Source organism: Tiliqua scincoides, chromosome 5, assembly GCF_035046505.1.
Source record: "Tiliqua scincoides isolate rTilSci1 chromosome 5, rTilSci1.hap2, whole genome shotgun sequence".
Classification (NCBI taxonomy): domain Eukaryota; kingdom Metazoa; phylum Chordata; class Lepidosauria; order Squamata; family Scincidae; genus Tiliqua; species Tiliqua scincoides.
The window spans coordinates 61,362,335-61,387,133 of NC_089825.1; the positions used below are offsets into that span (position 1 = coordinate 61,362,335).

A 24,799-nucleotide genomic window follows, 5' to 3' on the forward strand; every position below is an offset into this window, starting at 1 on the left:
TTTTGCAGTGTTTTGTGGTGGTTCCACTCCTTCCTGGGAGATTGGATCCAGATGGTGAGGCTGGGGAAAAACCTGTTTGGCACCCAGACTACTGACTTGTGGAATGCCACAGGGTCTATTTTGTCCCCCAGGCTACATGAAACCACTGGGGGAAGTTATGAGAGGCTTTGGAGCTGGGTGTCACCAGTAAACACATAACAACCACCTCTCTTTTCCTCCAGTTTTCAAGGGGGCTCTCATAATTCTGGAGTGCTGTTTGGAAGTGGTTGAGGCCTGGATAAGGGCTACTAAACTGAAATTAAATCTGGTCAAGACAGAGGTCCTCCTGATCCAGAAGGCCACTATGAAGGAACTAGATCTACAACTTGCTCTAGAGGGGGTACCACTCCCTCTCAAAGAGCAGGTCTGCAGCCTGGGAGTAATCCTGGATCCACAGCTGTACCTGGATGATCAGGTGGCATCTGCGCCCTGGAGGGGGGGCTTTGCTCAGCTTTGGCTGGTGTATTGGCTGAGACCATACTAAATCAGTCAAATCTGGCTACGATGGTCTATGCCCCAGTGACATCTCACTGAGACTACTGTAATGCATTCTATGTGGGGCTACCCTTGAAACTGTTCAGCAGCTGCAGGTAGTGCAGAACCTGGTGAACTAGTTGGTCACTGGGACTTGGTGGGGTGAGCCTGCCATGCTGTTTCTCCAATGGCTTCCCTAGCTGCCCATTCTATTCCAAGCCCAATTCAAGGAGTTGGTGATGACCTTTAAAGCCCTGTGAGGCATAGGACTGGGATACCCCCATGTAATTCTGCACATCCCCTATGATCATCAGGTAGGGTCATGCTTAGGAAACCGTTACCATTTGAAGCCAAGGGGATGGTGGCAGGATGCAGGGCCTTTTCTGTGATGGCAACATGTCTCTGGAACCAACTACAAGAAAATGTGAGGACAACCCCCTTGTTGTATGGTTTCCAGTGGGGATTAAATACTTACTTGGCATTTAGCTTGGCATTTGAGGATGGAGGAACCTCCCAGGAACCCCTTTTAACTTCTGTTGCTGCTTTTATGCTATTGCTGTTTTATATCTTAATCTGTTCCTGTATAATTTTTAATTGTTTTTTGATGGTTTTACAGTGCAATCCTACTAAAAAATCAACCCCATTGAATTCAATGGCACTTACTCCCAGGTGGGTGTGCGTAGTAATGCAACCTAACGTTTGATTAATCCTATTAAGAGGAGAACGTTTATGTTGGCGAGATTTAACATCTTTCCTTCAGCCGTTCACTCTGGCAGATTCTCTAATATCCCCCTGGAACATAGATTGTGTCTTTTTTATTCTCTAGAACCGGACACAGTGGCCCACATTCTACTTTGTTGCCCGACCCTCCAATTACTCCGAGAAATTCATTTATATTCTGTACTTTCTTCCCTTTAGGTACTTTCACTGAGACTTTATCTGCCCTTTTGAGTGACTCATCTGTAGCCACCACTAGTGCCGTAGCAGAATTTCTATCTGCAGTTTCCAAGTTAAAACCTTCACCTTGACTTTATCTTTGCTTCTTTCCTTTTTACCCTTACCCCCTTGTTGCGACCTTTTCTCTCAGCAACACAGCCATTGTGCTGGTTATTATTATTGTAATCTATTGTTTTATGTCAATTTTACTGTTTATGCCAATAAAGGTTTTGGAATGGTTGTTGTAATGCAATCTAACTCTAATGTTTTTATTCAAATGTTTTTCATCAAATGTATTTTTAAAATTGTACACCACTTTGAGCACTGGAAAAGCAGTATATAAATCTTTTAAGTAAATAATAAATAAAACAAATAGAAAGTCCCACTGTGTGTTCATTGAGGCTTACTCCTACATATATGGGTATATGACTGCAGCCTTTGCCATTTTTGATACAACAGACCAACATAACTGGAAAGCAAGTTATGGAAATCCTTTCTGATTTCAATGCACTAAAATCATGCTCCACCAATTTGTTTCAAGACAGCTAGAGAGAGCAAACTTTTTTTAACCAAGCCAGGAAACAAGGCAAATATAAACCAATTATTTTTTTAGACATTTTCCAACTGTTCTGAATCAAGATAGAAAGAGAAAATACATACTTTTCTTTTAACCAAACCAGGAAAATAAAGAAAGCACACTTCAATTTGTTTTTAGCAGGCAAAATAGATGATACCATCCCTGGCAATGTTGTCTGAGAAATTTAGAATCCCAATCCTAATTCCAACAACGGCCAGAACTAGAGTAACTACTCACTCAGTGATCAAACAATCCTTATTTATTTTCATATTTTTATACTATTCTTCTTCCAGTGAGCTCAGGGTGGTGTAAATGGTTTCTTCTATTCTTTTTTGACCTCACAACAACCCTGTGAGGTACGTTAGGCTGAGAGATAATGGTCACCAAGGAAGCTTCGTAACTGAGTGGAGATTTGAACCTGGATCTTACTCCTGAAATGCTACACCATCCCGATCTCATCCCACCATCCTTTTATCTCTCCTAAGTAACTTCAAAGTATATACGTACAAACAAGAAGGAATGTTTTGAGCAGCCTACCAAATAAAATTGGAAGCCCAACAATCACAAAAGGGAAAAATGGTGAAGTGTTTCGTCTCCACTTAAAATCTCTTCTTGATAAATGTATGTAAACCCCTATTTAGACAAGGTTTACTTTTTTCCTTTCTTTTCAGTGATTTAATTAAGCTTCCTTTCCCCCTCTTTCCCTTGAAGATACCTCACCATATACCATGTATCCATATCAATCCTGAATTAAAGCAATTGGAGGCCCTGGGCAAAGAGACTGTAGGAGTCCCAAACATTGATAGTACCATCTGATCATGAAAAACAAAACCTTGTTCTCTTCTTTATCTACTTGATGAAAGTAGAACATTGCTGAAAATTTAGCATTATAAAAAGATAGTTTATAAATTTATAACCTTTAATAAGTTTACAAAAATTTGGAATTAACGCAGATGCTCATACAGAAGCAGAATCATAGCTATGTTAGGGGAATCAATGCTACGTGTTAGGGGCAGCCTGCCCGGGTTTAATGAGAATTACCTAGCAGTTCCCATCATCCCTGGTGGGCTGGGTGGCCCGAATGCCAGGCAGGTCTGGTCCACTGGAGCCTGCAAATACCCTGAACTGGATGCGGCCACTGGTGGGGCAGGTCAGGACAGGGTGGCATACCTGCCCTGGAGCTCCTGGGCAGGCAAGAGACGCCCCGCCACTCAGGTCAGCAGCTGGAGCAGTACGGAAGGGCAGCCGCTTGCCGTGCAGCTTGTCCAGAATGCAAGCCGGCCTGAGATCTCACGAGCTCTTGGGCTGGCGCTGAGCCTGGAAGGTAACACCCTCCTTTGGTGGGCTAGCACCTGTCCAGCAGCATGTCACAGCCAGAAAGACCCCCGCAAGGCAGCATCAGATGGGGCTGCCACCTGAAGTACTTCGGGGTGTGGGATTGACTGGGGGTTCCACCTGGAGGTTAGGGCTCAGCTGTTAAGGGATTCCTGTGAAACAACAGAACTCCATGAATGTAAAAAGCTTAACTAGATTCAACCGGCTTGGCAAAGTAATGCTGGGCCCAATCCTATCCAATTTTCCAGTGCCAGTGCAGCTGTGCCAATGGGGAGTGCACTGCATCCAGTGGTGGTGGTGGGGCAATCACAGAGGCCTCCTCAAGGTATGGGAACATTTGTTCCTTTACCTCAGGGCTTCATTGCAGCTGCACCAGTGCTGGAAAGTTGGATAGGATTGGGCCCTCTTGCTCACTGCTCCTCTGTTCATCATCTCCTCTCACCAGATGCTCAGGTAAGCTGCACCTCAGCCTGAGGGTGCGGAGCCACATCCATCATGGACATCACACTATGTTATACCATTACACTGTGTACAAAGTCAGAACAGTCTCTTTTGAGCTTTTTGGGATGCAAACTTATCAATTATATAATTAAAATCAGTAAGGGAGCAATCCAAAGGCGCCCATGAGCTGGCACAAGTCCCTTACGCCAACCCAGGAGGGTCGCAAACATGCCATAAAGCACATGTGTGCCTCCTCAGGACTAAGCCTCCAGCCTCCGTGGTGGTTTACTCCATGAGCCTTGTGTTGGCCCGCCTGGAAAGGAGCCCCAAAGAAACATTCTATCCCCTGATAAAATTTCTGGCCCTGGACCAGTCTGCACCACCTTATCCAAACCCTGCTTCTGGAGCACTGTCACACACATAATCTGGCTCAAGGCACCCAATCTTAATGCAGTGATTTTCCTCAAGAGCTTTTTCCAGATCTCCTGATCAGGGGCTGGAGGTGAGGTGAGGGTCACTTCAGTTTCCTCCCCCCCCCCCAAAGTCCCACCTCACCAACCTGAACAGAAATGTCCCCAAATACACAGAGGGGAACGTGGAACCCCACCTTGCACTTCTGAGCAGCTTCCTCCATGGAAAACACATTGTGCTTCAGAAGATCACTCAGGTCTTTGGTAATCTTGACCATATTGCCCAGCTGCTGGTTGGGCCTCAAATTCGTTGACTGAAATCTCTCTCTACAATGGGGACAGGTGGCCTCTGCAATTGATTCCTCCCAGCTCTTGATGCTGCAGGCACAGCAGAAATTGTGTCCACATTCTAGAATGACTGGATCTGTGAAATACTCCAGGCATATGGAGTAAGTCCCTTCTTCTTGCAGTCTCCTCCTGAAGCTCTCTGCAGCCATGGCTGTGACTCCACCATGCAGCCGGATCAGTTTCGTTTTCTTCTTTCTCCAATCAACCAGCAGTTCTTGGTTTGGTCATACTGGGCCATTTTCCCAAAGTGCTGGAAAGTATCTGGTCACAGGGCTAGAGTGCCTGCCTGGTCCAGAAACAGAGAGCTTCTCCTGAATATACCTTTCTTGAAGAATGTAGGATCAGCAGGACTCTCATCTTCTAGGATCTTCCTATTGTTCTCCCTTCAGAGAACACTGAGGATTCTAGAAGATGAGCTCCTCTCTCCTCAGCCCTGCTCTGTGCTTATTCTGTGTATATGAATTCCAACTAATATGAATTAGTTTTTCTGAGTCTTCAACTTCAATTTCACACTCCTTTTACACTCCGAGAATATAATGTGCAGCGCAATCCTGAGCTGCACATGGGCCGCTAAAAGTCCCTTGCGCCAGCCCAAGAGAGTCGCAAATGTGCCATAAGGCACGTTTGCGCCTCCTCAGGAGTTGGCAAGGCCGATGTGTGGAGGTGCACCAACTTGCGGAGACTGGAATAAGGCTCTGTGCCGACAGAGGCTCTGAGTCTGGTGTCAGCCCAGCTGGGCCAATGCAAGGCTCTGAGGTGGGCAGGGAGGGGGCGGGAGGGAGGCGTTCCTGGGTAGGGGGAGGGCAGGTAGTGGGTGGCTCCGGGGGTGGGCGGGCAGGTAGCGGGAAGCAGGGCTGGGATTTGGCAGTTATGGGCAGGAGGTCTGGTCTAGTGGGTAGAGCCTCCATTATCCCGAAGGAAGGTCACCAGTTCGAGGCCACTGACAGCTCCCTGAACAGCAAGACCTTGAAGCAGCTGACAAGCCGATCTGAGTTATTCCACCTGCTCTTCCCTGTGAGAGAGGAAGCATCTTGGCTGCCCTCCATGTGAGAGATGAGCGAGCTGCTTGTCAGCCTGCGTGGGAGGCAACTGGAGGCCAGAAGTGAGATTAGACCAGGAAGATCAATCTGAAATGTTGTGTGGTTCTTGAAAGAGAGAACCTTTATGATTGTAAAAATCCCCTTGAGGGATTTAGAAATGCCTGCCTATGTAAACTGCCTTGAATAAAGTCAGAGGAGTAATCCGATGACCAGAAAGGCAGTATATAAATACCTAGTTGTTGTTGTTGTTATGCCGGATCCTGACCCCCATTCCCGGAGAGTTCGGAGTGGCCTGAAGCTGCTCTGCTCTCCTCTGAGAAGACCCATTAGGGCCAGGGTGCCAGGAAAAGTTTCCCCTTGCCTCTGGTTGAGCCGATTCTGGCTCCTATCCTGCGCTGGATACAGCGCAAGCCTCTTGGCTTGCCTGTCCCAGTGCAGGGTAGGATTGCACCCTTAGTATGATTTACATTGTGATAATTACTCCATCTGTTACACAGAAAGTTTTGTTAATTAATTGCTTCATTGCTAGCCCCATCCTGTGCACAATTGCCCTGTGCACAATATAACAATGCCATTCACCTGTATCCATGGTTTCAGCTATCCACAAGAAGTTCCAGAATGGAACTCTTGTGGATTAGGGGACACGCCTGTATTGTTATTGGGCTGGTTCAAGCTGAAGTAGTGGCTTGTCTAAAACTACCAATAGGGCTTAATAGGGGGTCCTTACTGAAACCTACAAGCCTCATCTCTGACTGCATCCTATTTACCCATATCATTTCCCCCATAGTCTTCTAAAAATATTAAAGAACAGCCTCAGCACAAACAATGGCAGCTTCCTTCCCAAGGCAAATGACAGTAAAAGTGAGGGAGATTCAGGTCGAGAACATGGCATGGGCAAAGGGTGGAATCTGCTCCCTGATGTCACAGTTTCAACTTGGTTGTGCCTTCCCGGGCTACTTTTTACACAAACACACTGGGCCAAATGGTGTCCTTAAAGTAACGTCTGGTTTGGCCCTATTAGCTAGCCCAGTGATTTTCAACCCTTTTCATCTCATGGCATACTGAGAGGGTGCTAAAATTGTCAAGGCACACCATCTGTTTTTTGATAATTGACAAGGCACACTGCATTGCAGGCTGGGAGCTCACATCCCCCGATTGCCCTACTAATATATGCAGGGGTGGGCAAACTTTCAACTTTAGGGATCCTAGACCTTTAACAATTGTGTAGGAGAGGGTATTTCAGCAGGTACAGCTTGTTATCTGTGAGATGACAATTGTTAAAGGTCCATGATCCCCAAAGTCAAAAGTTTGCCCACCCCTGAATATATGACTCTCCCCCAAACTCCTTGGCACATTTACAGACCATTCACAGAACACCAATGTGACATGGCACAGTGGTTGAAAATTGCAGCACTAGTAAAACTATTCTCCCCTTTCTTGTCTATATTTAGATAGTAAGCTCCTTGGACCTGTAAAGTGCTACAAATGCTGCTGATGGCACTATAACAACCAACACCACCTTCCTGGTTTTACCCTATAGGTTTTCAGTGCATTTTTCCTCTCCCATCTTCTAGTAATGCTAGCATATTATAGTATCTCAACTAGGCAGGGTAGTTTTTGGAAATGATTTTGCAAATGTGCAGATTAAAATAAAAAGTTATCAACAACCCAAAACAGATTAACTTGCTTGGTTATTGGATGATGACTCATTATGCTGAGCTTTGTACTAGCAGCAGGGCACTTTTGAATCCACATCTTTCTAATTTATAAAGTACTTTCCCCCCCTTCATAGCAAGCAGAATTTCAGTAGGCAAAGGTTGTTTTTTTTATCCTTCCTGCTGCATGCCTGAAAAAGTTCCATGGCTGAAAGTCTGTCTGTTTTGCAGTTGTTAAAAGGTACAGAAGCCCTACTGGAAGAAGCTGGCAATTTTAGTTTTTCTGTGTCTTCAACTTCAATTTCACACTTCTTTGATTAATGTGCAGAAATGGCGACCAAGGGCAAGGATGGGTAATGTACAGCATGATGACACCACATCATATGCTGAGTGTCATCTATGGTGTATATAAATAATAACAGAAAATTAAATAATTGATTATATATGTAAATTGAGAAACGTTTTCCAAATGTTCTCAAATATATCCATCCGTAATTGCCATTTATAAGCCATTCGTTCAAATGCAAATAGTCAAGACATTTTCAATTCACTGTGCAATAGCTGGAGGCCGTCTTCCCCATATTGTTCTGGTGGCCCTGAATGGCTCTGAAAGGGAGAGGGAGGGGTCACTTGCACCCCAGAGTGTGGCGCCATGCAAAACTTAGTGCTTTGCACCCCCTCTAGCTAGATTACTGCTGGCATGGATATAAAATTCTGAGAAAAACTTCCACTACCTAATTTCTTCATGTTGTGAAAACATCCATTGCTCAATGTTCCTGAACTTTGACTGACTGGGGAAAAAAGAGGCAATATCAACAGCGTAATCTGGTACTTAAAAGGAAAATATCTGTCCATTGCTCTAGGCAGGACCAGTCAATCCTTGAGGTCAACTGACTGGCTGAGGCAGATACTTCAGGCAGCAGATGCGCTGGGGGGGGAGGGTTGCATCCATCTCTATCTGCCCATAGGTGGAACACAGCCAGGATGGTGTAGTGGTTTTGGAGTTGGACTTCAACCTGGAAGATCCAGGTGCAAATCCCTGCTCAACCATGAAGCTTCTTGGGTGAACTTGGACCGGTCACTCTCTTTCAGCCTAACCCTCTTCACAGGGTTGTTGTGAGGACAAAAGAAGGGGAGGAACTATGTACACCATCCTGAGCACCTTGGTGGCAGGGTGGTATAAAAATGTGAAAAATAATAATAATAACATCCCCAAGTAAGGAGGGGAGCAGCATTTGGCATGCCACCTCAGGCTCTAGGAGGTCATAGGCTGGCCCTGGGACCAGACCGAGAACATATGTGCCTTTTGGAGTGTAAAAGTGCAGTGTGTCTCTAATAATTCAGAAAAAAACAAAAACAAAAAATGTGCTTTGGATTGGAAAACACTAAACAAGGTGCACCAACCATCTTTTTTTCTTTCTAGAACTGAAGTGTGAGTTGATATGCAAGTTGCCATGTTAGGGACACCCTCAGGGCAACCAAAGGTGATACATAATTCATGTCACTAGAAAGTAAAACAACATAAGCCTCAAAATATATGACCAGAGTAGAATTATGGTCATAATTTACAATTATGACCAGAGTAGAAAATCTACAATCCCAATGAGTCTGCAAATTGATATTTACCCAAGAGGTATCAAGGATGCTAAAATGCTTTTCCCTGCTGCATAAGATAGGATTTTTTAAAAGAAGGTTTCAAAATAAATTATTCCCACAACACAAGCAGCCCATAACAATGAACTGAGTCAAATGGCGAACAAACCCCTTGATCATCTTTGTAAACTACCAAGAATCAAGGCTTGAAAATCAAAACCAGAAGCTTTTTCTCTTATAATGTATTGGAATCTACGTTACCATTTTTATATTTTGGAATGTTGTGTTTATAAATGTGCGTTTATTTCTTTGAGAAATGACAGACTGCGTATGTTTCCAGTCATACAGATTCAAGAGACGTGGCTGGCTGCAAGGCAGGAGCTAGGAAACACTTGGCTTATAATTCCCAGGGAACAGAGGCATTTTTCAAACCCATTTAATGAGCTCCTCAAGCTAAAAGGACTAGAGGTAAGGGGGGGGGGGAGCACAGGCAGCAGAAGATTCATGATAGTGGCAGCAGGAAATTAGTACTACTTTAAATGAAGAAAGACCTCGTTAGAAAGTTTGTGGTTTTTTTAAAGGGAGACATTCAAACCTGGACTTTGCTCTCACATCTTTTTTATTCCTCTTGGACTTCCACTGAATCTAATCAGGTTAACAGAGATCTACCACAGTGTGAAGTGAAGCAAGCCCAGAATCAAATTATACCAGTCTACAACTGGGAGACTGGTCAGCCTGAACATGCTTCAATTGCATACAGGCCAACAAACTGGTATGGAGGAATATTCAGTCACTTGCAGTCTGAAATGGTGTAGTCCAGAAACAGGTGTATCACCTCATTTGCTCTTGGTGAGAACAGGGCTAATTGTTGCCCTCTATTCCCTTCTTGACTACATTTGTCCTATTCCTGTGCCTCCCATTCTCTCCCTGCGAGTGTCTTTCTTGCTCTTCATCCTCACAGATCTCAGCTCCCTTTGCTCTGATGTTCTCCTCTCTTCCTTACCCAGTGTTTATTTCCTAAAATGGGCTGGGGTGTGTGTGTGTGTGTGTGTGTTCTCAACCTTTCTGGAGAGGCTGTAATGCAAAACATACAGTTTTGATTTAAGTATTTTTATCAATCCAGTTGTGGGCTTTATAATTACACCCTTTTTTTTGAACTATGCAGGCCGCAATAAGCAAAGGGATTCATCATAAATATATTAGCAGAGCATCCAGCTGACAGCATGTCTCCATCCAGTCCTTTTTGTCTTGATATCACAAACTTTGTAGAACAGAAGGTGCAATCTAAAAACCTGGCTTATTAAAGATTGAGCCTGCCTAGAGGGAAAGTTCTGTAATATCAGACGTAATACACCTATGTAGCTATGATGACTCAACAGACATTCTGCAGATGCTTAGAGCAGTGGTTCTCAGATGTTTTAGCCTGGGACCCAATTCTGAGAATGACAATCTGTCCAGGACCCACCAGAAGTGATGCCATGAACCTGGAAGTGATGTCATGGCCAGAAGTGACATCATCAATCAGAAAGTGACATCACTGTTCTCACCTAGTAATTAATAAACTTCAAATGACAAGAGAAAACATTCCAGCTCAGAAGCTAACATATAACCCTGAAGATCACCAACATGCTCTGTGACTGCCCCTCCAACTGCAGGATGCAGCACATGCCCCACTAGCACAACTATACCAGTGCTGGAAAGTTGGTTAGGATTGTGCCCTGAGATACTAAGATTGGTCTCAAAAGCATGTGCTGAGTCCTGGCGTAAACAGAAACTGTACTTGTACCCTTTCCTCACTGACTACTATGTGTGTGCACATGTGTGCCCTGTCCCCAAACCATCGCCTTCAGCTGCTATATATTTACTAAGGATGCAACTACTCCTGCTAACCGGCTAAGAGGCACTTCTTCATATGGGTGCTCCTTTTTTATTTAGCAAGGGAAGAGTAACTGCTCTCCTCACCCCAGTAGTGTCTTTTCTAGTGGATATCTGCTGATGTTCTTTTGCATCTTTTAGATTGTGAGCCCTTTTGGGACAGGAAGCCATTAATTATTTGATTTTCTCTGTAAACTGCTTTGTGAACTTTCAGTTGAAAAGTGGTATATAAGTACTGTTAATAATACGTTTGGAGTGCTTTGTTGTGAAATGTGGTTTGGAATTGTGTCTTAAGCAGAAGAGCAACACAGGTTGCAATCTATCCACACTTACCTAGGAGTAAGCCCCATTGTCTAATGGGACTTACTTCTGAGTAGACATGCCTAGGATTGCGCTGTGAGGCTGCAATCCTATCCACACTTACCTAGGAGTAAGCCCCATTGACTCTAATGGGATTTACTTCTGAGTAGGCATGCCTAGGCTTGGGCTGTGAGGCTGCAATCCTATCCACACTTACCTGGGAGTAAGCCCCATTGACTCTAATGGGATTTACTTCTGAGTAAGCATGCCTAGGCTTGGGCTCATAGACTGGCCTTGGCGACCCCCTCCCCCGCGTTGAAACGCGCAGGGAAAGGCTGGAGCAAATCCCGCCTCTCTGTCTCTTTAAGCCGCCCCGGATCGCAAGCAGGACGTGGCTCTTCCGAGGAGGGACGCAGCCACCCGCCCCTCGGACGCGGCTGCTGCTCGCTTCCAGCGTGGCCTCCTCCGGCGTGCGTCTTCTCCAGGCCGCCCGTGTTTGGAGCGCTCCCCGCCGGGGAGGACGGCACTGGCGGGTCCTGCGGGGCGGGTCCTCCGCTCAGCTTCCAAGCCCGACCCTGCCGCTCCGAGAGGGACCTGCTCCGGCCTCTTTGTACGGCGTGGCCGCGTCTGGATCCGTCCTCGCCGGGCGTTGGGAAGCGCCCCCGGAGCCGCCCGCCCTCTCGAGCCCGCGCCGGAGGGAAGCCAGATCGAGCCCAGAGGGGGCGCTGGGAGCAGCCGGCGTGGGAGTGCCGCGTGCCCGCCGCCTGCCTCTGGGATCCGCGTGGGCTTCCTTGAGCGAGAGGAGTCTCCTCCTCTGCCCGCCCAGAAGCTCCGCTCTCGGGGGACCCCTTTGTCTGGCACCTTCGCTCTCCCCTCTCCACCCCTGGACCGCCCGCTCTCCTCCTGGCCCTGGAAGGGGCCGGAGGGGTGCTGCTCCCTGCGATGACTCTGCCCGGGCCGGTCTCCGAGCGCATCTGAGCAGGGGCGGTACGGGGCCAGCTGAGAGTGGGAGAAATGAGCCCTTTCCAGCAGGGGATGTTCTTGCTGCTCTCTCTGTGCCTGGAGGTAAGCCGCCTGCAGGAAGCCTCTGAAGCCCTTTCTGCCCAGTGTTGCGTTTACGCAACAGGGATCCTATGTGTGGCTGGGCAGAGATGGGTTAATTTAGTGCCTTTTTTCTTAAACCAGTCGTACTCGTGTTTATAAATAGATCTTTCCACTCCAAGGTGGTCTGCCTGCCACCCACAAGTTGTTGACTCCCTTGAAGCCACATGGAAGTCTTGTTGGGGGAGCTAAGGAATTGGGGCTGGATGATGTGACCACTTCTGAGAGTCAGGCCTGTTTCGTGAGTAGGTGGAAAAATAAAACCTGTGTCAGGGGTGTACCACTTGAGACTTAAGGGATGGGGTTCACAGAATTTTCTGTGTGCACACATGTCCTGTTTATAGAATACTATGTGCTAAGGAGAAACCATCAGGCTAGATACAGGTTTTTCCCATGTGTGAGTTTTTACTTGTTGGTGGTTTTTGTGTTTCTTGAAATGATGCAAGAGCTTCCATCATGTAAGTCTCAAGTGGTACAGTTCAGACACAGGTTTACCCCTTGAGCGTGGGCCCAGCTGCATGTTTCACATAACTTTCTACCAACTTTTCATTTTAAAGAAGTGGGAGGCTGGAATGGCAAGCAGGGTACCAGTTGAGGGAGAAGCAGCTGCTTAACCCTTAACTGTTTGATCAAAACCCTAACCTTTTAATCACTTCCCCCATTTTCCTCTTCTGAGGAACACACATCCCCCCTTTTTCCCCCTGCAGAAAGAAAGCAGCTTGGGAAGGCAAGCTTGAGTGGAACAGGCCAAGAGGAAAGGGCCAAGCATCCTCTCCTCCTGCCAGTGCTCTCCTCAAGGGGTGAACTTCTCATGAATGATTTTAATTTAAAAAAAAAAAAAAGTTACAGGCCATTGTGTACAATGTGCCATTTGGCCCTAGGCCTAACTGCTTTGGAAGCCATAGTTCATAGATGTGATGGCTGATTCTTAACCTTATTAGTAGTTGCTGGTGCTCAACTCCCTGGAGATCAGATTGTGGTCTGAACTCTCCGGCTCAAAAGACCTTAAGTGCAGTTTCATTGTTGAATCTGCTGTGAGGTAGTTTATCATTTTCTTTGGTGGTGTTTTTGCTGCTGCCTTGGGCCACAATGGATTTTTATTTACAGAGAAAATGTGAGCATTCTGTGTATTACAAATGAGTATTATTACAGCAAGGAGTCCTCAGAAATGCAGAGTGAAAGCTTCACAGGGGCAGCATTCTTACTACGAACCATTTCTATAGTACTTAAAGTACTTTATTGGATTAATCAATTGATTGTAGATTATCCAGGGAGCTCTATGCTGAAGAGTAGCTGACACATTTTCTAATAAACAAACAGCTTCTAATTCTTGCCTTGTGTATCCCCCACTGTAATCATTACATCGTTTAGTCTTGGTGATAACTTTTTTAAATAAAGAGGGCCTGGGGTTTAAATCTTCCTGGAAACCTTGCTCCAGTCTCTGGTAGGCAAGGATAGGTTGAGTGACTCGAATGGTAAAGGAAATGCACTCTTCACATGCTCTAAGATGTTCTTGTTTCTTAACAAATTCCAGTGCCAAGATCAAACTTTAGAAGAATTTCTGTACTGAACTGATATTACCCAGTATTAGACCCAGAGATGAGAAGTAGTGATTTATTCAGGGCTGCTCAATTTGCTACATGGCTGAGAGGCTAACTGTGTGTTTTGGGTATGTTAGAATCCCAGTATGGTTTTGTTTTCCTTGGTAGATGGCAGTTCTGAAGGGACAATCCAGAATGAATAAACAGTGGGGGGGATAACACTTTCTTTCCCTTGCTGCTTTCTCACCCCAGGTGACCCTATTGCTTGGGATTCTGCCTTTTATGAATTTTTTAAAATATGCTCTTGGGAAAGATTGCTTACCATCGAACAAGACTGGAATTAAAGTGAATTCCAGTTTGACCAGCTGCTCTTTGTGCGTTGTCCTCCCCCCGTTTTTTTTTTTGAGATGACATTTAACCTTTTTCTCATGTGCTCCTTTTCCCCGATCACCCAAGTGCTATTCTTACTGAAATTTCAAAAGCAGTTTTGCAAGGAAGGAAAGAAAGACAAACTGTAGGTTGCATTCAGCGTGTCATTGAAGGTGTTGTGCTTCTCTTTACAATCTAGTAAATTATGGGGGTGGGGAGGAGACTTTATCTCTTTTTCCTTGCCACGGTCCTGTTCTGGACTGCTTCCTTCCACAGCTGCTGTTTGCTCTGGGAAGGAAAGCTGGTGTTAATGCCAATGGGAACTTTCTTGGTTCCAGTGAGAAATGGCAGCTGTGGGGGGGCCTGATCCAGACTGGGACAGGAAGTTAAAACCTCCCCCCATGCCATGGTCCTAATCTGGAATCCCCTCCCACTTCTGTTTGTTAGACAACCGCTCTAAGTACTATCTTAACATAATATAGAGTAGTGTTTCTCAAGGTGGTACTTGAGGTGGTGTCCAGTGGTATGCGCAGGACCCCCAGACCCCTGGAACCTGGCAGTGAGATCAGCAACGCAACAAGCAGCGATAGGAGGCTCAGCTCAGCAGACTGAGCTTCAGCATGTGCTTTTCGCCTTCCATTCACCCTGAGCCTCTTACCAGTATTTGTCACACTGTATCTGGTCTCCCAACCAGGAAGTAACTGGAGATGAAATCATCACTGGTTGCTTCCAGTAGTACTTCCAATAGGTGGACCATGCAAAGTGGAATAGCGATAGACAAACTTGTTGAGAAATGCTGATATACAGTATAGATTGACCCAGATTGTGAGAGAGAAGACCACTACCTGGTGACCTGGAGATATGATACTTGCAGCAGATTACAAGCCAAATGGCTAGTTACAAAACTGATTTGGAGAGAGCTTTAAAAAACTAAAGTAGGGCCTTTAGAGGGTGGGGTAGGAGGCAGAGGACAGTCTTCTGTTATCCCTTCCTTTCCTCTGCAGTTAATTGGTGGCTGGATGGCCATGGTGGATTTGGCTCCAAAAAATGGTACTCCAGCCATTCAAATTAGTTTATAGGTCCAGCAGCTGGCTCAGTTTAAGATCTGAACAGTACACATTTCTTCTTGTTTATGGGTGGTAAACAGGTCAAAAGCAGAGCATTTTTCACTGCAAGGCCTGCTGGGTGTCTTTATTTAGCCATGTACAATATGTTAGGGAAGATTGTATTAGAGAAGGAGCTTATATTGCATGTAATAGGGCTTTCTGTGTGTTTGCCAGGGTGCCTTGTATGGGCCATCTGGCTTTTTAAAGTGCTTTTCCTTATGTAGGTCTTGCATAATGTGTTTCTTTCTTTTTTGTTACATATTGTAGTAGCACACCACCTCCATTAACACTACCATGTTAAGTAATTGGGTAGTATTAACAATAAACAAAACGAAAACCACTGCCAGATTGTAGTGGAACTTAGGAGAGTGCTGAGGTACTCTCATAGATTTTAATGTGACACTTTTAGAACTCTAGCTGTGATGCATCTGGGAGACTGAACTACCACATTGACTGACATAAAGATTGTCTTGTTAGAGGAATATTTGACTTATATCTGCCTGATCTCTTTATTTTATTTATTATGTTGCTATCTTGCCCTTCCTCCAAGGAGTTGAATGGTATATATTAGTCTCTTCTCATTTCCACAACAATCTTGTGAGGTAGGTTAGACTGATTGATAGTGATTGTCCCAAGGTAACTCAGGGGGCCTCCTGGCTGAGTGGAGAACTGAAGCCCCCCGGGACCTAGTTTGACCCTCTAACCACTGCACCGAACTGTTCTGTTTTCTGTTCAGATTTAGGTGCAGCCCTTAAACCTTTTGATTCAGTGGGCTCTGTCTTCTGCTGTGGCATGTGAAGCAGTCTTTAGAAAGTTCCTTGTGAGCTATGATTGAAAACCAGCATTCCTAGGTATAGATCAACACCCCAGCCACTGTACTGCACAGGCATATGAGGCAATACTTTACAAAACATTAGTAAGAAAAAGATTCTGTAGTGTAATGTTTATCTCACTCTCCCATTTTGTAAACATAAGAGTAGGAGGCTTAAGTATTGAACTTCCCTTTTCCATTCCTAGGAGGAGCCCAGATCACCTCCAAGCCTACCCTCTGTTTATTATTTGTGTATCTGTAATGTGCAAATACTGTACATCCTATTGATGGCTGATCACTAGCACATTCTTGACCATGCAGATTGCTGGATCAGTCTACTGTACTCTTGAGTTCACCAATGGGAGAGTTGCTGACTGAATATGCTGCTTGGGTAGGGAAAACTGGAAGCAACATGTAACTCCTTCATGGTCAGCTTGAGATCCTGGATTTTCACACATGACCTGGATCATAGGCGCAATCCATGTGCCTATTCTTAGCATGAAAAGAGGTGCTAGAAAGTAGTGGGATAGCTCGCCTACTTGCTCCAGTTGCAGAAAACTGGGAAGACGGTTTCTTTTTGGGATGTGAAAGTCTTGTCCATGAGTATGAGATGCAGAGATCAATGTTCCATTTCCTGCATCCTTTTATGACCTGCCTGTGGAGATTAGAAGTGATTTATAGTTCTCCATGAAGCGTTAACATCCTAGCCACAGGGGCATAATCTCTCTGCTGTTTTGTTCCTTGGGCAGTGAAACAGAGAAACAAATGTCCCGTCCATACAAGCATTTACCTTAGCTCAGTACCAGAAACTCCCTGAACCACTAGGAACTTAATAGCTGTCCTTCTGCTCCCCCCTTTTAAGGACAGAAATAGATTGCAGAGCAAATTGCATGACAGAGCAACAGAAGATTAAGGTTGCAATGTGTGCAATCCATTTAAGAGCAATCCCACAGTACTCCCATAGGTTTTAATGGGATAACTAAAATAAATGGACTGTTTGGGGATGAGTTGTTAATATTTCATGCATGTGTTTTTGGGTTCCTGCGACAGACCTTGTTTCAATTCGAGGGGTTAGCTTTTGAAATGCTGCATATGTAAAGTGACTTATTGCCAAATTAACCCCAGTCTGTTCCCATACTTCTTGGAGAGTATGGCTTCCAGGCCTAGCTTCTTTTTAGAAATGGCTCTTTGAACCTAAGTTCTTTCTTCGGAAACTAAACATTCTTCACCTTTGTCTGGCTTATATGCTGTATGCGTAGGTAGCATTTGTTAAGTCCTGGTAAGATGCCTCTCTATTATGGGCTTCTTACGTGACACGAGTGGGCTTGTATGTTGCACAGATCCCTGGGTGCTGGTATAGGATATGCCCATTCAGTGTGCTGTTAGAGGCACATTGCACTCCACTGTGGCCTCTCACAGATGATTACGGAATGGGAGGCAGGATTTTTGCTCTTGCTTCTACAGTGCCTCCAAGTGCAATGTTTTGACTTTTCCCTGCATGAGTGAATAGCAGTCATTTATGCTGGAGAATCCTCAGGGATGCACAAGGGGATGCTGCGACTTCATGCCCCATGTGCACCACTGAGGATTCTCCGATGCTGCTACTTTGTGCCCCAGTGATCCCAGCTACTGAGAATCAATCCTGTTCTTTTCCATGTAGCACCACCTCTTCATCTGCACCACAAGTTCAGTTTTTTGGTTACTGTATTCTAAAGTTTGACAGAATGTTAGGAACTGGTTTTTATGATAAAATTGTGAGAGCGACCCTGAGGGAGACGTTTTCTGTAAAAACCATGAAAACTATAGATCAGTATATAGACACAGCCTTTCCTGATTGAAAAGGCCTGTTTATTTCACTGATTGCCCTCCTGAGCACCAAATAGTGGATGGTTGCTAGTGGTATTCACCTTGACAGTTTTTAAATCTGAGTTGTGGCTCTCTGTCTTTAGGTGCAAAGATCTTTGGTCACTGGTGTTCTGTGAATTAAAACAAAGCAACACAAAGCAAAAAAAACCTGGATTAATACTGAGTCACTGCTTTTATGGGACATTAGAGGACAATCCCTTGGTATGCTGCCAGCCAGAGAAAAGGGCACAGAAACAGCTGAGACACTCAAAACAGAAGGTTCTAGGCTAGATTCTAGCAGGACACTGAAACTCTTTGTGCAGTGGGGAAAAAGAGAGACAAGACTTCTTCCCTTTCCATTTCACCCACTGAGCAGGAAGCTGACTCAAGGGAGTGCTGCTGCAGGAACATGGCTTCAGAGCAAGATTCTGGCTTGAGCAGAGAAGTTGCAGCATGTCTCCCTGGACTTGGCTCCATGGAACCAGCTCTGGGGAGAGCTGCCTTCTGAGCCCCGGGAGTGCTGACTCAAGCATAGAAGCGGCAATGATGGTGGCTGAACCTTGAGCTGGCTCCAGAGACCTGTAGCGTCTCTTCTGCTGGAGCCAGGCACATCCTGGTTTGGCAGAAGGAGCTCTCCAGCGAATGAATTGGGGGGGGGGGGGGAGCAAGAGCTCAACTTTAGGGCCTCACTTCAACTTAACAGGCATCTCTGTGATTCCTTCAGAGGCCACAAGGGGGAGAGTTTAAGCTCTTTCTCCTTTTCAGCCCTGATCGCCAATCTGTGAGCACCTGGAGGTTGGCAGAACGGTCTCAGCTGACCCAGCGCAGAATACCTGTCCCATTTGTCATGCTAATTGAAGTTAACAGTTACAAGAATAAAATATAACTGTCTTCTCTCTGGGCTAGTCTGAAATTAAGGCTGATGAAACATGAATAGGTAGGTATGGCCTGCACAGGTAAAAAGACAGCCCAGGGTTTGGTTGCCATTTGGATGACATACCAGGAAGTAGATACTGCAAGCAAGGCAGACTTTGCTTTTCAAAATAGAAGTTTCCCCTTGGATAACAGCAGTAACCATGTCAAGCAGGCCAGGATTATCATATAACTTGCTCTTTTATAATGGAAATTAAGTACTGAATTGACCAGTGGTCTGCCTTGGTATCCAGCATCTTCATATGTCCAATACATTGCTTGTCTTTGACTTTTTGGATTACACATTTTTCAGGCTTGATAGAAAGCCACAGATGACTGGTCTACCAACCACATTTTGGATTATGATTAAAATGAACTCTTTTGTTACAGTCTGCTTCATCCAGATGCATTATGGTTGCCAAACATTTTCAGGGACCAGTATATCAATAGATACATAGCAGATCTTTTCAATAATGAGGATAACATGAAGGTCCTTTGGGATGAAAAGGGGCATATGCATTAAAGATGCACACATGTACACAATAAAATGCTAGGCCTTTGAATAATTAGAGGCTTAAAAAATATTCTGTAACAAAAAATGTTCAGCACCAAGTAGATTTCTGGAGGCACGTTTGTTAAGTGGCCCTCTGGTTTGAATGCCTTTATTGTAATTTGCTCTTAATCACTTTCTGAACTCTGTTTTCTATACTTCTTAAAAAAATATTGCGGCTGCATCCTGTTTCCAATGGTTACGTAAAGCTCAACAGCAGAATAAAGAGGACACTTTATTTGGCTGTAGAATTTCTGTGAAGACTGATTGAAGCATTCAGTGCCCCAAGAACTTAATGTACAACTTTAATATTTTCCATGCAGAGATATCACATGGAAATGTTAAGCATGATCGCATGGAAATAAAACAACTGAGAAGCCTTGCAGTTTGGATGGGTGGGGAGAGAGGGAGGATGATAGAGAAAAAGCATTTTAGAATATTTTTAGATGTCATCAAATCAACACAACGTGGCTGTAGTTCAGACAGTTTTGTGGTGTGCAAGAGCAGTTTCCTTCAGAGAAAGTGAGCATGTGGCAGGAAATGGAAAGGGTACCCGTGCAACTGGGAACTACTCCTGTTTTTCCGAATTGATTGTCCTTGTACAATTGCTGCTGTCCTGTATTTATTTGATGAAAGTATTATAATGTGCTATTAAATCAAAACTGAAAAGAGCCATTATGCTGAGTTCATGCTAATGGCATGGCTGAACACTTGCCAAATCTCAAAAATGAGCAAGAGTGTTGCCATCTTCACTTTGCCTCCAGTCTGCCTGGGCATCCCATGCAGTAGTAGGTAGTATGCAGCTTCCTCAGACCTTTACAGACTCTTGGTATGTTCTCCTCCAAAGATCTTGGTGGTAAGCAGTGGATCCTGAGGGATGTGGGAAGGTTCAGAAGAAATGGACTCCATAAAAGGCTTCATCCAAGGGATCTTCAGGGCATGGTCACTGTTTGTGCCCTTCTACATAATGTGCAGGTTAAGGGGCCTCATGATGATCTGTTGCTAGCAGTTCCTAAAGAACCAGTTCTAGATTAATGTACCAGTTTTCATGGGATCCTCTCGACTCCTGTGTATGTGTGCTGGTCACAGGTTATGATTGAAATTGGATGGGTATTCTCGCTGGTTCTGTTTATACTGCATCTTTTGTTCCTTGTTGTGATATTTTTGGGACTCTGTTCACTTGCACACATACAGTCACTTCCCTATTGTGCTGAGAGAGAGAGAGAGAGAGAGAATATAGTAAGCACTTGGAAGGAGTTGACTGCCTGAGTCTTTCCTACCTAATTGTCACACATGTGCATGCACCATGTGGGATAGCACCACAGTTAAGTGACTCCTGCACAGTTTGATGTGTGGTGTTCCAGCAAGAAGCAGAGAAGTCAGGTTCATTTCTTCCTTGTGCTACCCATACCCTTATGCTCTCTGTCAAATTGATTTAATGACTGGGATTCAGTTTGACCTCAAGATCATTCAATGCACATCACTTTGGTTAGCACTCTACTCTGTCTGATGAGTATGGTGAAGAGTAAGAGAAGCCCTTTTCCTATCACTCTAATTCTGGGATTTAAGAATCAATCACATGGATTCTTAAATTCCAGGGCATCTTTTCCAGTTTTCTTTCTCTGTCCTCTGTTCATATATAAATTTAGTATAACATTGCAAATCTATTCAGGTCAGTAGCAATTTTTGATAAATATTTGTGCGTTTTCCAAAGCCTTGAATGAGACTGTGTTTTCGGTTCATTTTATTATTTTTAAGATTATCTTTGTAGTTACATCTTAGGAACTGAAAGAGGAATATATTTCAGAGAACTCTTTGAGAGTAACTACTCCAATTACGCATCTTGGAAAAAAATTGTTTTGACTTGACAGGTTTTTTATCCTTGGGGGGAAAATCTATTTGATAGTTTAACACAGAGGTACAGTGGGCCCTCAAGATCAGTTCTCAGACCACTCGCAGATACAAATTCAGCAGATAATTCAGTGGATAATTCTGTGAATTTTTTTTTTGCTGAAAAACTGGACATGCCTCTTCATAGCAGAGGTTCATGCCTCTTCTGAGGCAAAGTGATGTCATGTGCAGCCTCCCTGCAACTGGAAGGCACGTCCAGTGGCATCTGGGAGGTCCTCCTGATGCGGGCTCAGCATCCACACTGAGTCAAATCTGCAGGTGCCAAACCCACAGATAAGGTCCACTGTATTCAGACTTTTTGTCTTCAGGGTATCCTTTCTGCACTGCACCATTTGCTAAGAACCTCTCTCTGTGTTTAGAGCAGTGCTTCCCAAACATTTTAGCTCTGGGACCCACTTTTTAAAATGATAATCTATTGCGACCCACTAGACCAGGGGTGCCCAAACCCCGGCCCTGGGGCCACTTGCGGCCCTCGAGGCTTCTCAATGCGGCCCTCAGGGAGCCCCCAGTCTCCAACGAGCCTCTGGAGATTTGTTGGAGCGCGCACTGGCCCGATGCATCTGCTCTCAGCGTGAGGGTGACTGTTTGACCTCTCTCATGAGCTGTGGGCTGAGGGCTTCCTCCACTGCTTGCTGCTTCACTCTGTGATGCAGTAGCGGCAGCAAAGGAAAGGCCAGTCTTGCTTTGTGCAAGGCCTTTTACAGGCCTTGAGCTATTTCAAGAACTTCAATCATTCATATAAGTTCATCTTTAATATAGTCATTTATGTAAACTTATGTAAATTTATTCAACTTGTAAATGTAAGTTAATTATTTATTTCCCCGGCCCCTGAGACAGTGTCAGAGAGATGATGTGGCCCTCCTGCCAAAAACTTTGGACACCCCTCCACTAGACAAAAAAATAGATCTAGAACAGGCATGCCCAAACCCTGGCCCAGGGGCCACTTGCAGCCCTCGGAGACTCCCAATCTGGCCCACGGGGATCCCCCAGTCTTAAGTGAACCTCTGGCTCTCCGGAAACTTGCTGAAGCCTGTGCTGGCCCAACGCAATTGCTCTCAGCATAGGTGACTATTCAACCTCTAGCGTGAACTGTGGTCCAAGGGCTCCCTCCACTGCTTGCTATTGCACGTCTATGATGTAGCAGCAGCAGTGAAGGAAAGGCGGGCCTTGCTTTGTGCAAGGCCTTTTATAGGCCTTGAGCTGTTGCAAGATCTTCATTCATTCTTATAAGTTCCACATCTAATGTATATAGCTCCCATACAATCCAGCTCGTCCTCTCAGGTCATCAGAGAAGGCCTTTTTACAAGTGCCACCGCCTAAGGAGGTACGTGGGGCGGCGGCAAGAAATAGGGCCTTCTCAGTAGTGGCACCAATGTTGTGGAACTCCCTTCCCCTTGACTTGAGAATGGCTCCCTCTCTTGAGTCCTTTCGGCGAGGCCTGAAGACCTTGTTGTTTAACCAAGCCTTCTGACGTTCTGGCCTTTTTAACATCTTTTATATATCTTTTAGTTGCTTTTTTACAGGCCCGATTCCTCTAAGAACTGCTGTTTTATGCTCTTTTATTCTGACTCTTCTGACTACTGTTTTTATGGGTTCTGCTAATGTGTTTTTTAATATGTTTTTATCTGTGAAATTATGTTTTAATTTGTTTTATATGTTGTTAGCCGCCCTGGGTCCCTTTTTGGGAGAAGGGCGGGATAAAAATAAAGTTTTATTATTATTATTATTATTATTAATGTATTCATTTATGTAAATTTATTCAAATTTGAACTGTGAATTAATTCTTTCCCCCCCCCGGCCCCCAATACAGTGTCAGAGAAATGATGTAGCCCTCCTGCCAAAATGTTTGGACACCCCTGATCTAGAAAGACATTATGTTTTATTTATTAATAATAATCAATCGGCTATTATATAATAATAGTAATTGGGGTCCTGTCCTCTTGAGGCTGCTAGAAACCCTGTGTATATCATGTGTAACTTTTGCTAAACTCTTCCTAGAAACTCCCCCAAGCCTTTACAGTCATTCTAGGGTACCCAGAAAGCTGAACTGGAGAGCAAGTAAATCCAGTTCATGAACTGAATTCAGTTCACTCATGATCTCAGCATGCCAATTTGCACATGATCTCAGCATGCCAATTAGTAGGGAAAATCAGAAAATGTGGCATTCTGAGTTGGGTTACCTCATGCAGAATAACATTCCAGCTAATGATTTTCTTCTGCATACCAGGCAAGGGTGCTTGCAAAGGTTTTTTAATGTTTCAAAAACCTTTTGTGACCTACAAAAAATCAGCTCGCAGTCCACTAGTGCAGTGGTTCTCACACATTTAGCACTAGGACCCACCGGGACAGAATGAGAATCTGTTGGGACCCACCGGAAGTGATATGACCGGAAGTGACGTCATCAAGCAGGGAAATTTTTAACTATCCTAGGCTGCAATCATACTCACACTTACCCAGGAGTAAGTTCCATTGACTATCATTGTTAAAAGCATATATAGAGTAGCCTGTGCAATGTACAGGTCTATAACATTTCCCCAAATGCAGTCACTTACCTTGGGAGCATCAAGTCTAATATATTAAAAATAAAATATTGAAATGAATGGGGACCCACCTGAAATTGTCTCATGACCCACCTAGTGTGTCCTGACCCACAGTGCGAGAAACACTGCAGTAGTGGGTCCCGACCCACAGTTTGGGAAACACTGGTTTAGAGGATTCCAAGACCTATTGCATGCGCTCAGTTCATGCGTGGCATTGGCCAGACTTGGCCTCACTGTTGTTCTTCCCAATGTGAGAGTGCTCTAGAGCAGTGTTAAAACTTTTTTAATAAGCCAGTGCAATAATATCCCACATGACCCTGTTTCTTCACTTAGACTGAAAATGTCCAACACGTAATATAAAAAAAGATAATAAGTAAGCTAATTTAAGTCTTTTGTCTCATTAGTCAAGATGTACAGTATTTAATTTAATCACAAAAAAATCTTAATGTACGACAAATAAGTCAATTTACAATGTACCTTTCTCTGGACCTGGATCTTTGAGGCAGTGAGCAATTCAGAAGAATACACATGCGCTCTCTCTTTCTCTCTCTGAGATGCATTTATTGCCTCATATTATTCTGCACTTAAATACTTTTTCCATAAATAACTAATAATAAAATATAAATAGCATGAAGTACAAGTAATGCAGTGTAAAAATAATGGTAAATAATGTTATGGTTATAAAATATGCCAGTAAGGCAATGAATATTATTGAGTGAACTATTGACAAAAAGTAGAATTCCTGGTGTACTCTGTGTGGTTTTTGTACGCATGCGCGTGTGCACACACACACACACCTTGTGACCCAGTGAGAAGCATCTCATGATGCTAGGGCTTGATTCGTTCTTTGAGGATCACTGGTCTAGAGTCCTTGTGCTGTTTCCTTGTTGCTGTTCTGTCACGCGGAACAGTGGCTTCACTAGGGTTTGCGTCACCAGTGTGGGAGGTCAGCGCATCACCCCCATGCAGTGGGCGGGGCAACACTCCAGGTGGCGGGCATGGTGATCTACCATCGCCCCGCCCCCACTGTTTTTTTGGCTGTACCCTTTGATAGAAAAAAGATATTTCAACAAGGTTTGTTTCATTGCAT

The 24,799-nt window shown here is 44.6% G+C and overlaps 1 protein-coding gene across 1 annotated transcript in view; it reads left to right on the plus strand.

Annotated features, from left to right (window-relative positions):
* Positions 1-11,507: 11,507 nt before the first annotated feature.
* Positions 11,508-24,799, plus strand: part of VOPP1 (VOPP1 WW domain binding protein) — a 60,604-nt gene continuing 47,312 nt past the window's right edge. Inside the window, exon 1 of the mRNA XM_066627859.1 lies at positions 11,508-12,088. Within this exon, the coding sequence (XP_066483956.1) occupies positions 12,038-12,088 (51 nt within the window). The 5' untranslated portion in view covers positions 11,508-12,037. The remainder of the gene's footprint in view (positions 12,089-24,799) is intronic.